Source organism: Mesoplodon densirostris, chromosome 15, assembly GCF_025265405.1.
Source record: "Mesoplodon densirostris isolate mMesDen1 chromosome 15, mMesDen1 primary haplotype, whole genome shotgun sequence".
NCBI classification, from domain to species: Eukaryota; Metazoa; Chordata; class Mammalia; order Artiodactyla; family Ziphiidae; genus Mesoplodon; species Mesoplodon densirostris.
This window is the reverse complement of record NC_082675.1, coordinates 63000836-63014997: the sequence shown is the minus strand read 5'-3', so window position 1 is coordinate 63014997 and position 14162 is coordinate 63000836. Positions and strand designations below refer to the sequence as shown.

Below are 14162 nucleotides of genomic sequence, written 5' to 3'. Positions count from 1 at the left end.
CCCAGCTTCGCCCTCCCACCCCATGTCCTCAAGTCCATTCTCTGTGTCCACCTCTTTTTTTTTTTTTTTTTTTTTTTTTTTGCGGTATGCGGGCCTCTCACTGTTGTGGCCTCCCCCGTCGCGGAGCACAGGCTCCGGACGCGCAGGCTCCGGACGCGCAGGCTCAGCGGCCATGGCTCACGGGCCCAGCCGCTCCGCGGCATATGGGATCCTCCCAGACCGGGGCACGAACCCGTATCCCCTGCATCGGCAGGCGGACTCTCAACCACTTGCGCTACCAGGGAGGCCCTGTGTCCACCTCTTTATTCCTGCCCTGCAACTAGGTTCATCAGTACCATTTTTTTTTTTTAGATTCCATATATATGCGTTAGCATACGGTATTTGTTTTTCTCTTTCTGACTTACTGCACTCTGTATGACAGACTCTAGGTCCATCCACCTCACTACAAATAACCCAATTTCGTTTCTTTTTATGGCTGAGTAATATTCCATTGTATATATTTGCCACATCTTCTTTATCCAATCATCTGTCGATGGACACTTAGGTTGCTTCCATGTCCTGGCTATTGTAAATAGAGCTGCAGTGAACACTGTGGTACATGTCTCTTTTTGAATTATGGTTTTCTCAGGGTATATTCCCAGTAGTGGGATTGCTGGGTCGTATGGTAGTTCTATTTTTAGTTTTTTAAGGAACCTCCATACTGTTCTCCATAGTGGCTGTATCAATTTACATTCCCACCCACAGTGCAGGAGGGTCCCCTTTTCACCACACCCTTTCCAGCATTTATTGTTTCTAGATTTTTTGATACTGGCCATTTTGACTGGCGTGAGCTGATACCTCACTGTAGTTTTGATTTGCATTTCTCTAATAATTAGTGATGTTGAGCATGTTTTCATGTGCCTCTTGGCCATCTGTATGTCTTCCTTGGTGAAATGTCTATTTAGGCTTCTGCCCATTTTTTAACTGGATTGTTTGTTTTTTGATATTGAGCTCCATGAGCTGTTGGTATATTTTGGAGATTAACCCTTTGTTGTTTCACTTGCAGGTATTTTCTCCCATTCTGAGGGTTGTCTTTTTGTTTTGTTTATGGTTTCCTTTGCTGTGCAAAAGCTTTTAAGTTTCATTAAGTCCCATTTGTTTATTTTTGTTTTTATTTCCGTTACTCTAGGAGTTGGGTCAAAAAGGATGTTGCTGTGGTTTATGTCAAAGAGTGTTTTTCCTATGTTTTCCTCTAAGAGTTTTATAGTGTCTGGTCTTACATTTAGGTCTTTCATCCATTTGGAATTTATTTTTGTGTATGGTGGTAGGTAGTATTCTAATTTCATTCTTTTACATGTAGTTGTCCAGTTTTCCCAGCACCACTTATTGAAGAGGCTGTCTTTTCTCCATTGTATGTTCTTGCCTCCTTTGTCGTAAATTAGGTGACCATATGTGCGTGGGTTTATCTCTGGGCTTTCTATCCTGTACCATTGATCTATATTTCTGTTTTTGTGCCAGTACCATATTGTCTTGATTACAGTAGCTTTGTGGTATAGTTTGAAGTCCTCCAGCTCTGTTTTTCTTTCTCAAGATTGCTTTGGCTATTTGGGGTCTTTTGTGTTTCCATACGAATTGTAAAATTTTTAGTTTTAATCCTGTGAAGAATGCCATTGGTAGTTTGATAGAGATTGCATTGAATCTTTTGATTGCTTTAGGTCGTATAGTCATTTTCACATGAAAGACTTGTACTCAGAAAACTATAAAACACTGATGAAAGAAATCAAAGATGACCTAAAAAGATGGAAAAATATACCATGTTCTTGGATTGGAAGAATCAGCCCCTTATTTATGTGTGTTGTGTAGTGGGTTCGAGTACTGGTCTGCCAAGACTGTTACTGTTACTTTGGGCAAGTCACTTAATATTTGTGGTCTCACTTTGTTCATCTATAAATTGGAGATGATGGTGGCGATCCTACCCATAGACCTCATGGGTGTAAGGATGAAATGCAGTCATATGTGGAAAGACTTTTTAAACCATAAAGGATTTCTCAAATGTAGGCGGTGGTTGTTTTTGTGTAGTTTCAGATGAGGAACAGAAAAACTGCTGATTTAGAGAAAAGTCAGGACTCTAAGTCTTAAAACTACTCTTAGGCACTCAGAAGGTATGGGTCTAAGATAAAGAGAACTTGGGCTTAGAAATTTATCTTTAGATTATTCTTGTCCATAATTTTGTGGTCTCACAAGGTGTACCAAATCCTGTGCAGAACTCTGCCAGGGGTTCAGCGCAGTAGCACCTGCTCACTGAAGCTGGCCTGGTGCTCGGGAAAAGTCTTCCATTTCTGATCTCCTGTCACCCGATCTTGTGTTTGTTTAGCTGAGAAGCAAAGCTTTTCTAGAGGAAATTCTCTGGTTCCTTACTAGGTCCTATACGCTGAGTTGTGAGCCCCTCCTGTAATATTATATATGTAATTCACACAGATAATTGTTTTAAATTTGAAAATGCTGAGAGCTATTGTTCTTGAGTATAGTTTATTTTAGAAATACGTCATATGAGAACCAGGTATTTAAAGCCATGAAATTTAAATTTATTTGGCACTCCAGTGGAAATTTCTGACAGTAGCTATTCCCCCAACCTAAAACAAAACAAACCCAAACCAAAAGATAGACAACAAAGACCTAAGCCAGACTTACTTCATGTCTGCCATATAGGAAATTTTGTAGCTGGAAATATTTACTGTCTTATGACACTGCTTTTAAGGCCTCATTATTTTGGGATCCTTTATACAAGAACATCAAGTCCCATGTGAGGTGTTGGGATAATTATTTAATAAGACAGAAGCCTGACCCACTTGAACTTAGAGAATTTTCTTTAACTCTGGCTCAGTTATTTAGCTGTTGCTTTTCAGAGTCGAGATCAGTGGTGGTTCGGACCACTAGTGGCCTGGTGGACCGCAGACATGGGTTAAGCATGCACTATTTAATTTCCTTTTTTCTTAATAAACATTATTTATAATTGGTTAAATTATAGTATTGCCCAAAATACAGCAACAGTTTTGAGAACCTCCCTTTTTTTCTTTTTTAGATTTTTTTATTGAGATAAAATTTATATAACAAAATATTATTAAGCATTTATTGAGTATTGATTGTTTTTGAGATACTGGTTTAGGTACTGGATAATGAAAAAAAAGATTCAGGGTTACACACTGGTTTATGCAAAGACTTGGTTTCTGCTCTCAAATTGCTGTACACTAGTATGTGTACATAAATTACACATTTATGTTTCTCACTGTGTGGTTTAAAGACCACTTGAGTCCGAGTCATCTGCGGTGACTAAAAAAGTTCAGATTCTTGGGCCCCAGCTGTGATCTGCAAACTCAGAATCTCTTAGGTGGGCCTTAGGATTCTGCATTTTCCACAGAGTCTCAGGGGATTTTTCTGCCCACTATGGTGTGAGAAACACTGATAAAAGGGTAATGCCATAGTCAAGTATGGTTAGAATTTCATAATAGTGCTGAGAAGGACATCACGGGAGGGCTTCACAAATGGAGGGATGGCAGCTTGGAGTTGGGGAGTTCTCTCCAGGCTTGTCCAGGCGTGGTCTGTATGAATGCAGAGAGGGCTGTGGTTGGGAATATGGGTCTGAGCTATTTTGTGGAAGCCTTTGAACTTGGAGCTTGAAGGAGTTTGAACTTCACTTAGTGATGAGTGAGGAGTCATGGAGGGCTTTTGATTCCCCTTCTCCCCCCAGCCCCCAACTGCACGTGTCTCTCTGTGTACACATGTACCTGTGCGCATGCTCAGACACATACATGCATCCAGTCTAAGCAGCCTCTCTGTTGCCCGGATCTTAAAAGGATCTTTGGTTCAACACCCAATTCTGCCTCTTATTACCCTCTGTGTGTTCTAGTAGCCTCATGTGTAAATTGGGGATAATGTTAATAATAGTGCTTGCCTTGGTTATAGTGAGGATGGAATGAGCTGATAAATAGATGATGTGGGGATAGAACAGTGCCCGGCACAGAGTAAGCGCTTTATGTGTATTTGCTGTTATTGTTATCCATTCTCTAGGTGTTTATGACTGAAGCATGGTAGAAAAATTGCTGTAGTGTGATTTAAGAATTTAAGAATTTTTTTGTCTACTTTCTCAGTATGGTGAAGTTGACTGATACATAAAATTATTCCTGCTTTTCTGAAAACATGCAGACTTGGCATTTGGCTGTTTATGTCGGAAATGCCCTTCGGGACACTGTCTGTTCAGATGCTCTGGAAGCTCTTCTACCTCATGCACCAGGTGGGGAGCGGGAATCTGGAAAAGCTCTGTACTGCCCTCCTGCCTGCTGAGTGTAAGAAGCACCTCCAAGGTACAGCCAAAATATGCAGCATCCACCTTTCCTACCTTGTGTGCCTTTTCTCTTCATGGCTTTATTCTTTTTGCTTTCAGAAGGACTGAGAGAGAATGTTTTACTCTGTACTCATGTGTAATCATTTTGAAATTTAAGACTGCTCTGTCGTTTGACTTACTAGAATGATGATTCCAATTTCCATTATTCTTCAAATGCTCTGGATAGTAGATTCTATTATAAACCCAATTTGGGGGTAGGAAATGAAAATTGGGTTGGTAAATGCCCCATGGAGTTATTTTGAAAATACTGGAAATTTGATGAACTACCTTTGATTTCTCAAATGTGTAAACATATGAAAGGAATTGTTGGCTTGTTGCCTTCTTTCTGTGAAAAGTTCCATTGGGAATATATTTTTTAAACAGACCATTTTCTTCCCTCTACACAACTTTGCCTTTGCAGCATTTAGTTTTCTGTCACATACGGCAAAGCTGATAATCAAGACTGCCCTCTAGTGACAAAATGTAGTATTGCTTACAGAGCATTCTCTGAGGAATAGGCAAAACATAGATATTGTTAATCATATTCATCAGTATTTCAGTCATGATTATAGCTAATATCATGCCCCTAATTTCCATTTATAAGCAAATATTTTTTGAGTGGAATGCCATGTTAGTACTGAGTAGTTTGCTAGTCTTAGCAGTTTCCATTAATAGGGTTGTCATTCATTTGGCTGACAGTTACCAAGTAGCTTTAAGTGTGCTGTTGAGGATGTCTCGCCTAGTGATAGTAGCAGTGCTTTGCAGTTGACAAAGCACTTCACCAGTCACATAGCATCTGATCTTAAATAAACTTTTGAGACAGATGAGGAAACAGAAGCTTGTTAGATATTCCTGAGGCAACATTATATTAGAGTTGGAATGTCATCTGGCCCAGCCTTCTTCCTGATGCCTATAGAAATCCATTCTGGAACAAAGATGTTTGGTATCTTTAAATATTTCTCAATGTCTTTTAATTTTATATCTTCTTCCTCTCTGGAGGAGTAGTTAAAGTGATATATGTTTATTCTCTCCCCACTTTAATTTTCTTGAACTTACAGACCCAGAACATTTTGTGAACTTTGAGAAGTGTCTTTCTTCCATGAATAGCTCGGAAGAGATTTGCCTTCTAACTACTTTTGCTCAGATGGCTCAGGCCAGAAGAACCAATGTGGATGAAGACTTTATAAAAATTATTGTTCTGGAGATATATGAGGTTAGAATATTAAGTTTTAGAAATCAGCTAAAAACATTTTCTTTTGGATTGCCCATCCATTGATTCTTTTGGGATTGCTTTTAAAAAAAAATGTGACAATCTTGTATTGTCTGCACTTGGGCAAGGAGATCATCTCTAAGGAATACTGAAAATATGAATCATACCCATTCCATTTCCCCCTGCTATCTCTTGTCATTTGATGTATGAGTTTTGGTAAGGAACAGACAGTCTGGCACTGCCTGACATTTGTAGTTTCTATACTTTTCTCTCCCCCTGCGCTGGACCTGCCCCCCTCATTTCCACTCCTCTGACCCTGCGAGGAACATGGAAACCTAGCTTCCCAGACAATTTAAATGAGATGGTGGAAATAGTACTGAACCTAGAGTTAAATGATCTGGCTTTGTTTTAGCTCTGCTGCTCATTGTCTATCTCACATCACAAAAGACACCTTACCTCTCTGGGCTTCAGTTTCTTCATCTGTAAAATGATAGGCTGGAATGAGATCCTTGCTTTCTTCACTTTTTCACTGAGCCATCCCTAACGGTGGAAGAGAGTGAACTTTGGACCCCATGAGTTGAGGGACATAACTCACCTGGTTACCAAAACATTATTTGGAGTTGTATATATATATATATTTAAATACACATTTTCACTGTAGGCTGTCATTTATCTGTTTATCTTCGTAAAAAAATTTCCTCCAAATTTAAGTAAAATTATGTTTGAAGATTTGTTATCATCCCCCTCAATACTCCAGTTTGAGAATGACAGAACTGGGTAATCTAAAGTTCTTTACCAGGATCAAATATCCTATTAAGCTGTTCCTATTCTTGTACTTTGTAACCATGCATGAGATTAAGGCCTGGATGGATCTGGAATTCCAAACTATCTTCATTGTCTGTAAAAACTGAGAGGAGGATGTATATTTTCACGTATGCTGAATGGCATTCTCAAGATCCATTGCTAAAGTAATATTTATGCTCTTGAATGATATTTCAAGTGTTTTGACCAGTCCTCACAGTAAAAACTACATTCTGATCCTCTGTGTGTGTGTGTACACACATATGTGAAATTGAAGCAATACTTAATCTTACTGTGATGCACTCTCATATTTTTCTGTTCTATTTTATTCTACTCTCTTATTTTTCTGTTCCCTTCCATTGTATTAAAAAAACCCCAAAACTGCCGGCCATTGGCATGATTGGATTGTAACCTGTAGTTTCGAACCCATTGTTTAAGAAGAGTTGGTAAACATTGATATTTTAGAAGCTCTTGTAATTGAGGATCTCATTTTTTTTTTTTTTTGGAGAGAATAGATATTTCCATGAAATGCATTCTGATTTTCATCATGTTATTGGTTTCCTCAAATTTAGAAAAGTTTTAATATAGAGGGATTACTTAATTGCTCTGAGGACTCTGGGAGCGCTTTCTGAATCCAGCACTTAAAGTCATTGTTAAACAGTTGCTTTTCCCCTCCATGCCCTCTTCCCCCACCTTCCAGACAGTCTGCTCTCTGCAGTTGTGCTCTCTGAAGTTTTGACATCTTTTTGTACATGGTGTGAGCCAAGGCTTCATCTGAGCTTCTTTCTACTTTACTTGAAAACCTCCTAAATAAAGTATGGAAAGGTTTTTTACTGATAAATTGGTATTAAAAATGCCATCTTCACCCCCTCCCACTTTAGGTATCTTATGTCACCCTGTCCACCAGAGAAACTTTTTCGAAGGTTGGTCGAGAGCTTTTAGGGGCCATCACAGCTGTTCACCCTGAGATAATTTCTGTCCTTCTGGATAGAGTTCAAGACACCATTGACCAGGTTGGAATGGTAAGAACACTGATTTTGTTTGTTTTATTTCCGTTTTTTTGTTTGTTTGTTTGTTCATTTAAACCCTGGAGTATTGGAGCAGTGGGAAAAATAGTAAGGTCGTTGGGATGACTGAGTCACATGGGCACAACAGGGTGAAGAAAACATTTATTGTGTCTCAGGTTCACTGTGCCTGCTTGGGATTGGCCGCTGCTTATAAAAAACTGTGGGTTGTTTCTCTTAATCTCCTCAAAGTGACTTTCCCACCTCCTTCAGTAACAGGTTTTTACTTTAATTATAGCTTATAGTTAATTCATAGTTTTTATTTCATAATTTTGTTTTGCCTTCATAATTCTTATGTTTTTTTCTTGGAAGAAACAACTGATTTAGAAAGAAGGCTTGCTTTAAATCAATCAAAAACAAAATTAGAAGTAATTTAAGTTGAGCTGGATGTATATCGTTTAGTTCTGTCACAATCCCTTTTGTAATCTTTGTATAGTTTTTAAAAACAGCTTTATTGTGATATAATTCACATACCGTACAATTCATCTCTTTAAAGTGTACAAGTCAGTGGTTTTTAGTATATTCACACATATGTGTAACTATCACCACAGTTATTTTTAGAACATTTTCATCACCTCAGAAAGAAACCACATACCATTTAGCTGTCAGATTTCCATCCCTTCCAGCCCTGAGCAACCACAGTCTACTTTGTCTCTATACATTTACCTATTCTGGACATTTTATATAAATGGAATCACAAAATATGTGGTCATCTGTGACTGGCTTCTTTCACGTAGCATAATGTTTTCCAGGTTCATCCGTGGCCAAATAGTACTGTATGAGTGTATCATTTTTAAAAACATACACTTACTGAAGATTTTCTTCATCATCTATAATAAGGCTGTAATGAATGAATTTTTCTAATGGCAGGTGGTCATGTGTCATAACTTCAGGAGGAATGTTTAAAGTTATAGTGTCTTTCTCTGGGCTTATGTTTGCACAGGGCCTTTCCATCTTATAGTCACTGCATCATACCTGTAGGATAGATGACTGATAACTACTAATACTTCATCACATTCATGAGTGAGCAGATTCAGTGACAGATTGGTTTATGAGACATATTTTTTTCTAAATGAAGAATACATGATATATAATGCTTTACTTGGCAAAGTATATATATATATATTTTTTCTACATTAAGCGAAATTTAATTGTGGTAAATTATACACAACATGAAACACACGGTATTAACCATTTTTCAGTTAAGTGGCATTAAGTACGCTGACATTGTTTTGTTACCTACCATCACCACCATCCATCCACAGAACTCTTTCATCTTGTAAAACTGAAACTCTGTACCCATTAAAAACTAACTCCCCATTCCCTCCCCACTCCTGGCAGCCAGTACTCTACTTTCTGTCTCTTTGAGTTTGACTACTCTAGGTACCTCATAGAAGTGGAATCATACAGTATTTGTTCCTTTCTGTATGGCTTATTTTACTTAGTATTATGACCTCAAGGTTCATGCATGTTATAACATGTGTCAGAATTTCTTCCCTTTTTAAGCATGAAAAATATTCTCTTGTATGTATATACCACATTTTGTTTATCCATTCATCTGCTGATGGAACTTGGGTTGCTTCTATCTTTTGGCTATTTGAATTATGCTGCAATGAACATGAGTGTACAAATGTCTCTTTGAGACTCTGCTTTAAATTCTTTTGGGTATGTACTCAGAAGTAGAATTGCTGGTTCATATGTTAATTCTATTTTTAATTTTTTGAGGAAGCACCATACTGTTTTCCATAGCAGCAGTACATGGTACTTTTTCTATTTAAGTAAACATTGTATCCCACTGGCATACAATTATATTGAGATGAAGTGGTTTTCATTTGCAAACAGCAAGTTTTTGGTTGCTCCTTTTTTAGTGATCATCTAATGGAATGATTTCCAAAGAAGTCTACAGTGGGTCATATGATTCTTTCAGTTTGATTGAGTTCATGACCTTTTTCTGACAAGTGTTTTTCTGGGTTTGGCCACACTTACATTTTTAATTAGGTCATAATACTTTTAGTAATAAATTGTGCCCAGAAATACTCTTAACAGTGAGTGTACAAATTAGAACCATAATGTGTTTTAGAGCACATATCTTAAAAGATGCCCCCACTCTCTGTTTAAATATATGGTTCCTTTGTGTTCTGTGAACTTGCTGACATTTTTGGAGGAACTTATTCAAGCCCCCTTGCCTTCAGATGAACATGATGGCTTTGAATATTTTTGCTGTGACCTTGGGCTAGTCTGAAATCAGCTCCTAGCTCCAGAGCCTGGGAATGAGCTGTGGCTGTGGACCTAAATTTTCATTGACACACCTGGGGTGTGTCTGAAGGTAACTTTTTCTGGAGGCCCAGCAGGAGAGGAACAGTCCTTTGTGCTGTATGTAGATGTGTGGGTAGTGCTCTGGATTAGGAATAGTTGTTGATAAGGACCAAGCTTTTGGGGACATCTCAAAGTAAAGAACTCAGGTAAGTTTTGATGACAACCTGCAAATGGATAACATATTTTCCTATTGGTCTTTTTTATAATTTGAAACATGGGTTCACTTCAGAGGACATTCTACTTTTGTTAGTGAAATTCATGCATCTTCCTAACATCCTCTTCAGGTAAAATTAGTGATCTGACTTTCAGTGAAAGCATAAATATATTTTAAAATACACTCTTTAAATTCTGTTTTGTTGGGAATTCTTATTAGGATTCTTTCTTTTTAATCATTTCTTTTTTTGCCTTATTGAATGCACTAGGCTTTTCATTACAATATGGAATAGAGTTAGTAAAAGTGGACATCCTTGTCTTGTTCCTTATCATAGTAGAAAGGGTTTCAAAGTTCACCATTAAGTATAATGCTAGCTGTAGGTTTTTCATTTATACTCTCTGGTAGGCTGAGAAATTTCTACTTCCAGTTTGATGAATTTTTTTTTTTTTTTCATGAATGGGTATTTACTTGTTTTTTCTTCATCCATTGAGGTGGTCATATGATTTTTATCCTTTTTTCTGTTAACGTGGTGAATTACATTGACTGGTTTTCACATGTTGAACCATCATTGTTTCCTGAAATAAAAACCACTTGATCATGGTATATTATTCTTTTTATGTATTGTTAGGTTCAATTTGATAATATTTTTTCTTGAGTATTTTTGCATATATATTCATGACAGATATTGATCTGTAATTTTATTTTCTTGTTATATCTTTGTTAGGTTTTGGATTTAGGGTCATGTTGGCCTTGTAACACGAGTTGGGAAGCATTTCCTCCTCTTCTGTTTTTTGAAAGAATTTTTGTAAGATTGCTATAATTCTTCCTTGAATGTTTTTATTTATTTATTTATTTATTTATTTATGGCTGTGTTGGGTCTTCGTTTCTGTGCGAGGGCTTTCTCCAGTTGCGGAGAGCGGGGGCCACTCTTCATCGCGGTGCGCGGGCCTCTCACTGTCGCGGCCTCTCCCGTTGCGGAGCGCAGGCTCCAGATGCGCAGGCTCAGTAGTCGTGGCGCACGGGCTTAGTTGCTCCGCGGCATGTGGGATCCTCCCAGACCAGGGCCCGAACCCGTGTCCCCTGCATTGGCAGGCAGACTCTCAACCACTGCGCCACCAGGGAAGCCCCCCTTGAATGTTTGATTGAGTTTACCAGTGAAATCATCTGGGCCTAGGGTTTTCTTTGTGTTTTGATAACGAATTCAAATTTTTAAACAGATACAGATTTTTATTTTTTTCTGAGTCAGTTTTATTAAGTTATGTTTGTTTTTTTTAAAAACATCTTTATTGGAGTATAATTGCTTTACAATGGTGTGTTAGTTTCTGCTTTATAACAAAGTGAATCAGCTATACATATACATATATTTATGTTTTTAAAGGAATTTTTCCATTTCATCTAACTAGTTGCATTTACTGGCAAAGAGTTTCTGTAATGTTCCCTTTTTAATGTCCCTGAGATCTTTCTTGGTAGCTTCACTTTTATTCTTGATGTGTAGATATATGCTATACCATTATTTTGTGTAGCTGGGGATAGTTGGTTGTCTGGACAGATCTCATTGCTATACTCATGGTTCTAGTACCATTATTTTGTTCTTTTTGTCAGATGCTTACAGGCTAAAGAAGTATTTTTCTATTTGTTAGATTGCTAGTTTACCATTTTATTCAGCATATTCAAGACCTTTATTAACAAATCCTTCTGAAAATTTAGCTGACTGCACACACACACACTACACATGCAAAGGAAAGAAAGGGTCTTTTAAAAATTCATTCGTTCTACTCGTCTTTCAAGTATTTTTTCCCGTTCTTTCAAATTTTGTTTTGCCTCCAACTTGGAGTAGTGCAGGAACCTGAAAAATGCTTGGTTATATGTTCTAGAGCTGAATTGTCCAATACAGTAACCACCAGGCATATGTGACTATAGACCCTTGTAATGTGGCTCATCCAAATTATGATGTGCTGTAAGTGTAAAATACTCACTGGGTTTCCAAGACTTAGTATGAACAGAAGAATAACATATCTCAGTAATCTTTTGTGATGACTACATGTTGGAATACTATTTTGGACATACTGGATTGAATGATATATATTGTTAAAATTAATTTTACCTGTTTCTTTTGACTTTTAAAAATGGCTATTAGAAAAATAAAAATTACATGTGTGGCTTGCATTAGATTTCCATTGGACAGCACTATTCTAGACATTATTTATGAACTGCTCTTCTGATTAGTCTTAAACCAAACTGTATTAAGTGAACCCAGATTTATCTTAATTTGCACATGGATATGTTATTTAAAAGTGGTGCTATGGACTTTTTGTATAGGATTTTAAAAAGCTTTTATTATATAATCTTTCAAATATATATATATATATATATATAGAGAGAGAGAGAGAGAGAGAGAGAGAGAGAGAACAGTATAATGAATTGCTATGTACCTATCATCCAGTTTCAACAAATACCAACTCTTGGTTGATCTTATTTCATCTTTACCCCCATCCACTCCTTGTATCTTCTTCCTAGAGTGCTTTGAAGCTAATAGAAATATTTTTTTAAATGATGTAGAAGAAATAATTATTTAAAGTGCTAAGTCTTTTTGTAAAATGAATGACTTTCCACTGATTTATCATGACTTTAAATTTGGATCTTACTATGGTGATTTTTTTTAATGGAAGTGTACCAGTTTACATACAAAAAAAAGCTTGACCTTTACAAAGTATTGCAAAATGTGCTTTTGGTGTATCGTTAGTTTTAATATTCATTTGATTTGGTTGTTCATTTCACTGTCTAAAAAACAAAACCCCACTTCCTTTTGGAGAAAAATTTTGTAAGCACTTTAATAACATAGTATTGTAGTAATACAGGATTGTCCTTAAGTCTTGATTTTAATTATTATCATTCTCTTTTAAATAAGGTTTCTTTATACTTGTTTAAAGAACTACCTTTGTATCTTTGGCGACCTTCTGCCTCCGAGATAGCTGTGATTCGGGATTGGTTATTGAATTATAACCTGACAACGGTGAAGAATAAATTGGCCTGTGTTATTCTAGAAGGACTAAATTGGGGATTTGGTGAGCAGGTATGTATTAAAACCATTCCCTAGAGACTGGAGGGTCCACACACATCAGTTTCAAAGAAACATTTTCTCAAGACATTAACATTTTTGAGTATCATTTGCGAGGTCTGCAAATTCTTCTAGCTGCGTCAGAGTTTAGGATCTTCTCTAATTAGTTCTATTTTGCAGAGTGAGCATCCTCTAAGTGCAGATAAATTGCTCCACACTGAAAATTCTTCCCTTTTTCCTTGGATCATTTGTTTCTGTTGTTTTATTTCTGGATATTTACCGCAGTTCCTCCTAATTGCCACTCTTAACTCTGGTCCTTTTTCCTTGTACATTTTGTATTGTGTGTCATTGCCAGACTTGTCTTCCGAAACACTGCGCACTGGTTAAGAGCCTGAGCTCTGAGCCAGCCTGCCTGGGTTCTGATCCCAGCTCTGCCACCTCCTGGCTGTGTGACCCTGAGCAAGCTTCCTTAACTCTCTGGGCCTCAGTTGCTCATCTGTAAGCATTCACATTAACAGGCTTACCTCAGAGGGCTGTTGTAAGGTTTCAGCAAGCTAGGACATGTAAAACATTGAGGACAGTTCTAGGCACATGTTAAGGTCTTAGTGGTGGTAGTTTTTGTTCATAATAGTTTATTGTTATTAAGAGTTTGCTACCTATCATATGTCTCCAAAGATGCAATATCAAGGCATTTTAACTGTTAAGATCTTTCTGCCTTTTTACCCTAGGCCTTATTAGTTAGCTTCTTGATCAAAATATTTAAACATTTTAAAGGGAAAATGGAAGAGAATTCAGTCCTCTCTAACTATCTGCCAGCTTTTGTTCTGAGCGAGTCATCTAGTCCTCTCAGCCGTCTTGTATGCTTGGCGTGAACATGACCCCTGTTGTACAGATGAGGAAACTGAAACCAGGGAGCTTTTCCTCCAGGGTGTCCCTGACCACCTGGTCTGCTCATGGGCTCATCTGGGTCTTTCTCACTCAAGTGCTGGTGGGTGAGAGCTTCAGGGGGCTCTTCTCCACCTTTGCCTTCTCTGACTTGTGAACAGAAGCCCCAGCCCCCCTCTTCCAGAGAGCTGCATGCACAGTCTCCTCGAGTGTCTCCTTGTTCATTTCAAGTAGCAACTCTTTTTTTTTAATAAATAAATTTATTTATTTTATTTATTTATTTTGGGCTGCCTTTGGTCTTCGTTGCTGCACAC

The 14162-nt window shown here is 37.6% G+C and overlaps 1 protein-coding gene across 1 annotated transcript in view; it reads left to right on the top strand.

Moving 5' to 3' along the window:
- Positions 1 to 14162, top strand: part of EPG5 (ectopic P-granules 5 autophagy tethering factor) — a 126635-nt gene that overhangs the window by 27938 nt on the left and 84535 nt on the right. The window contains exons 11-14 of the mRNA XM_060118603.1: positions 4183 to 4340; positions 5419 to 5573; positions 7253 to 7393; positions 12814 to 12978. Of these exons, the coding sequence (XP_059974586.1) occupies positions 4183 to 4340; positions 5419 to 5573; positions 7253 to 7393; positions 12814 to 12978 (619 nt within the window). The remainder of the gene's footprint in view (positions 1 to 4182; positions 4341 to 5418; positions 5574 to 7252; positions 7394 to 12813; positions 12979 to 14162) is intronic.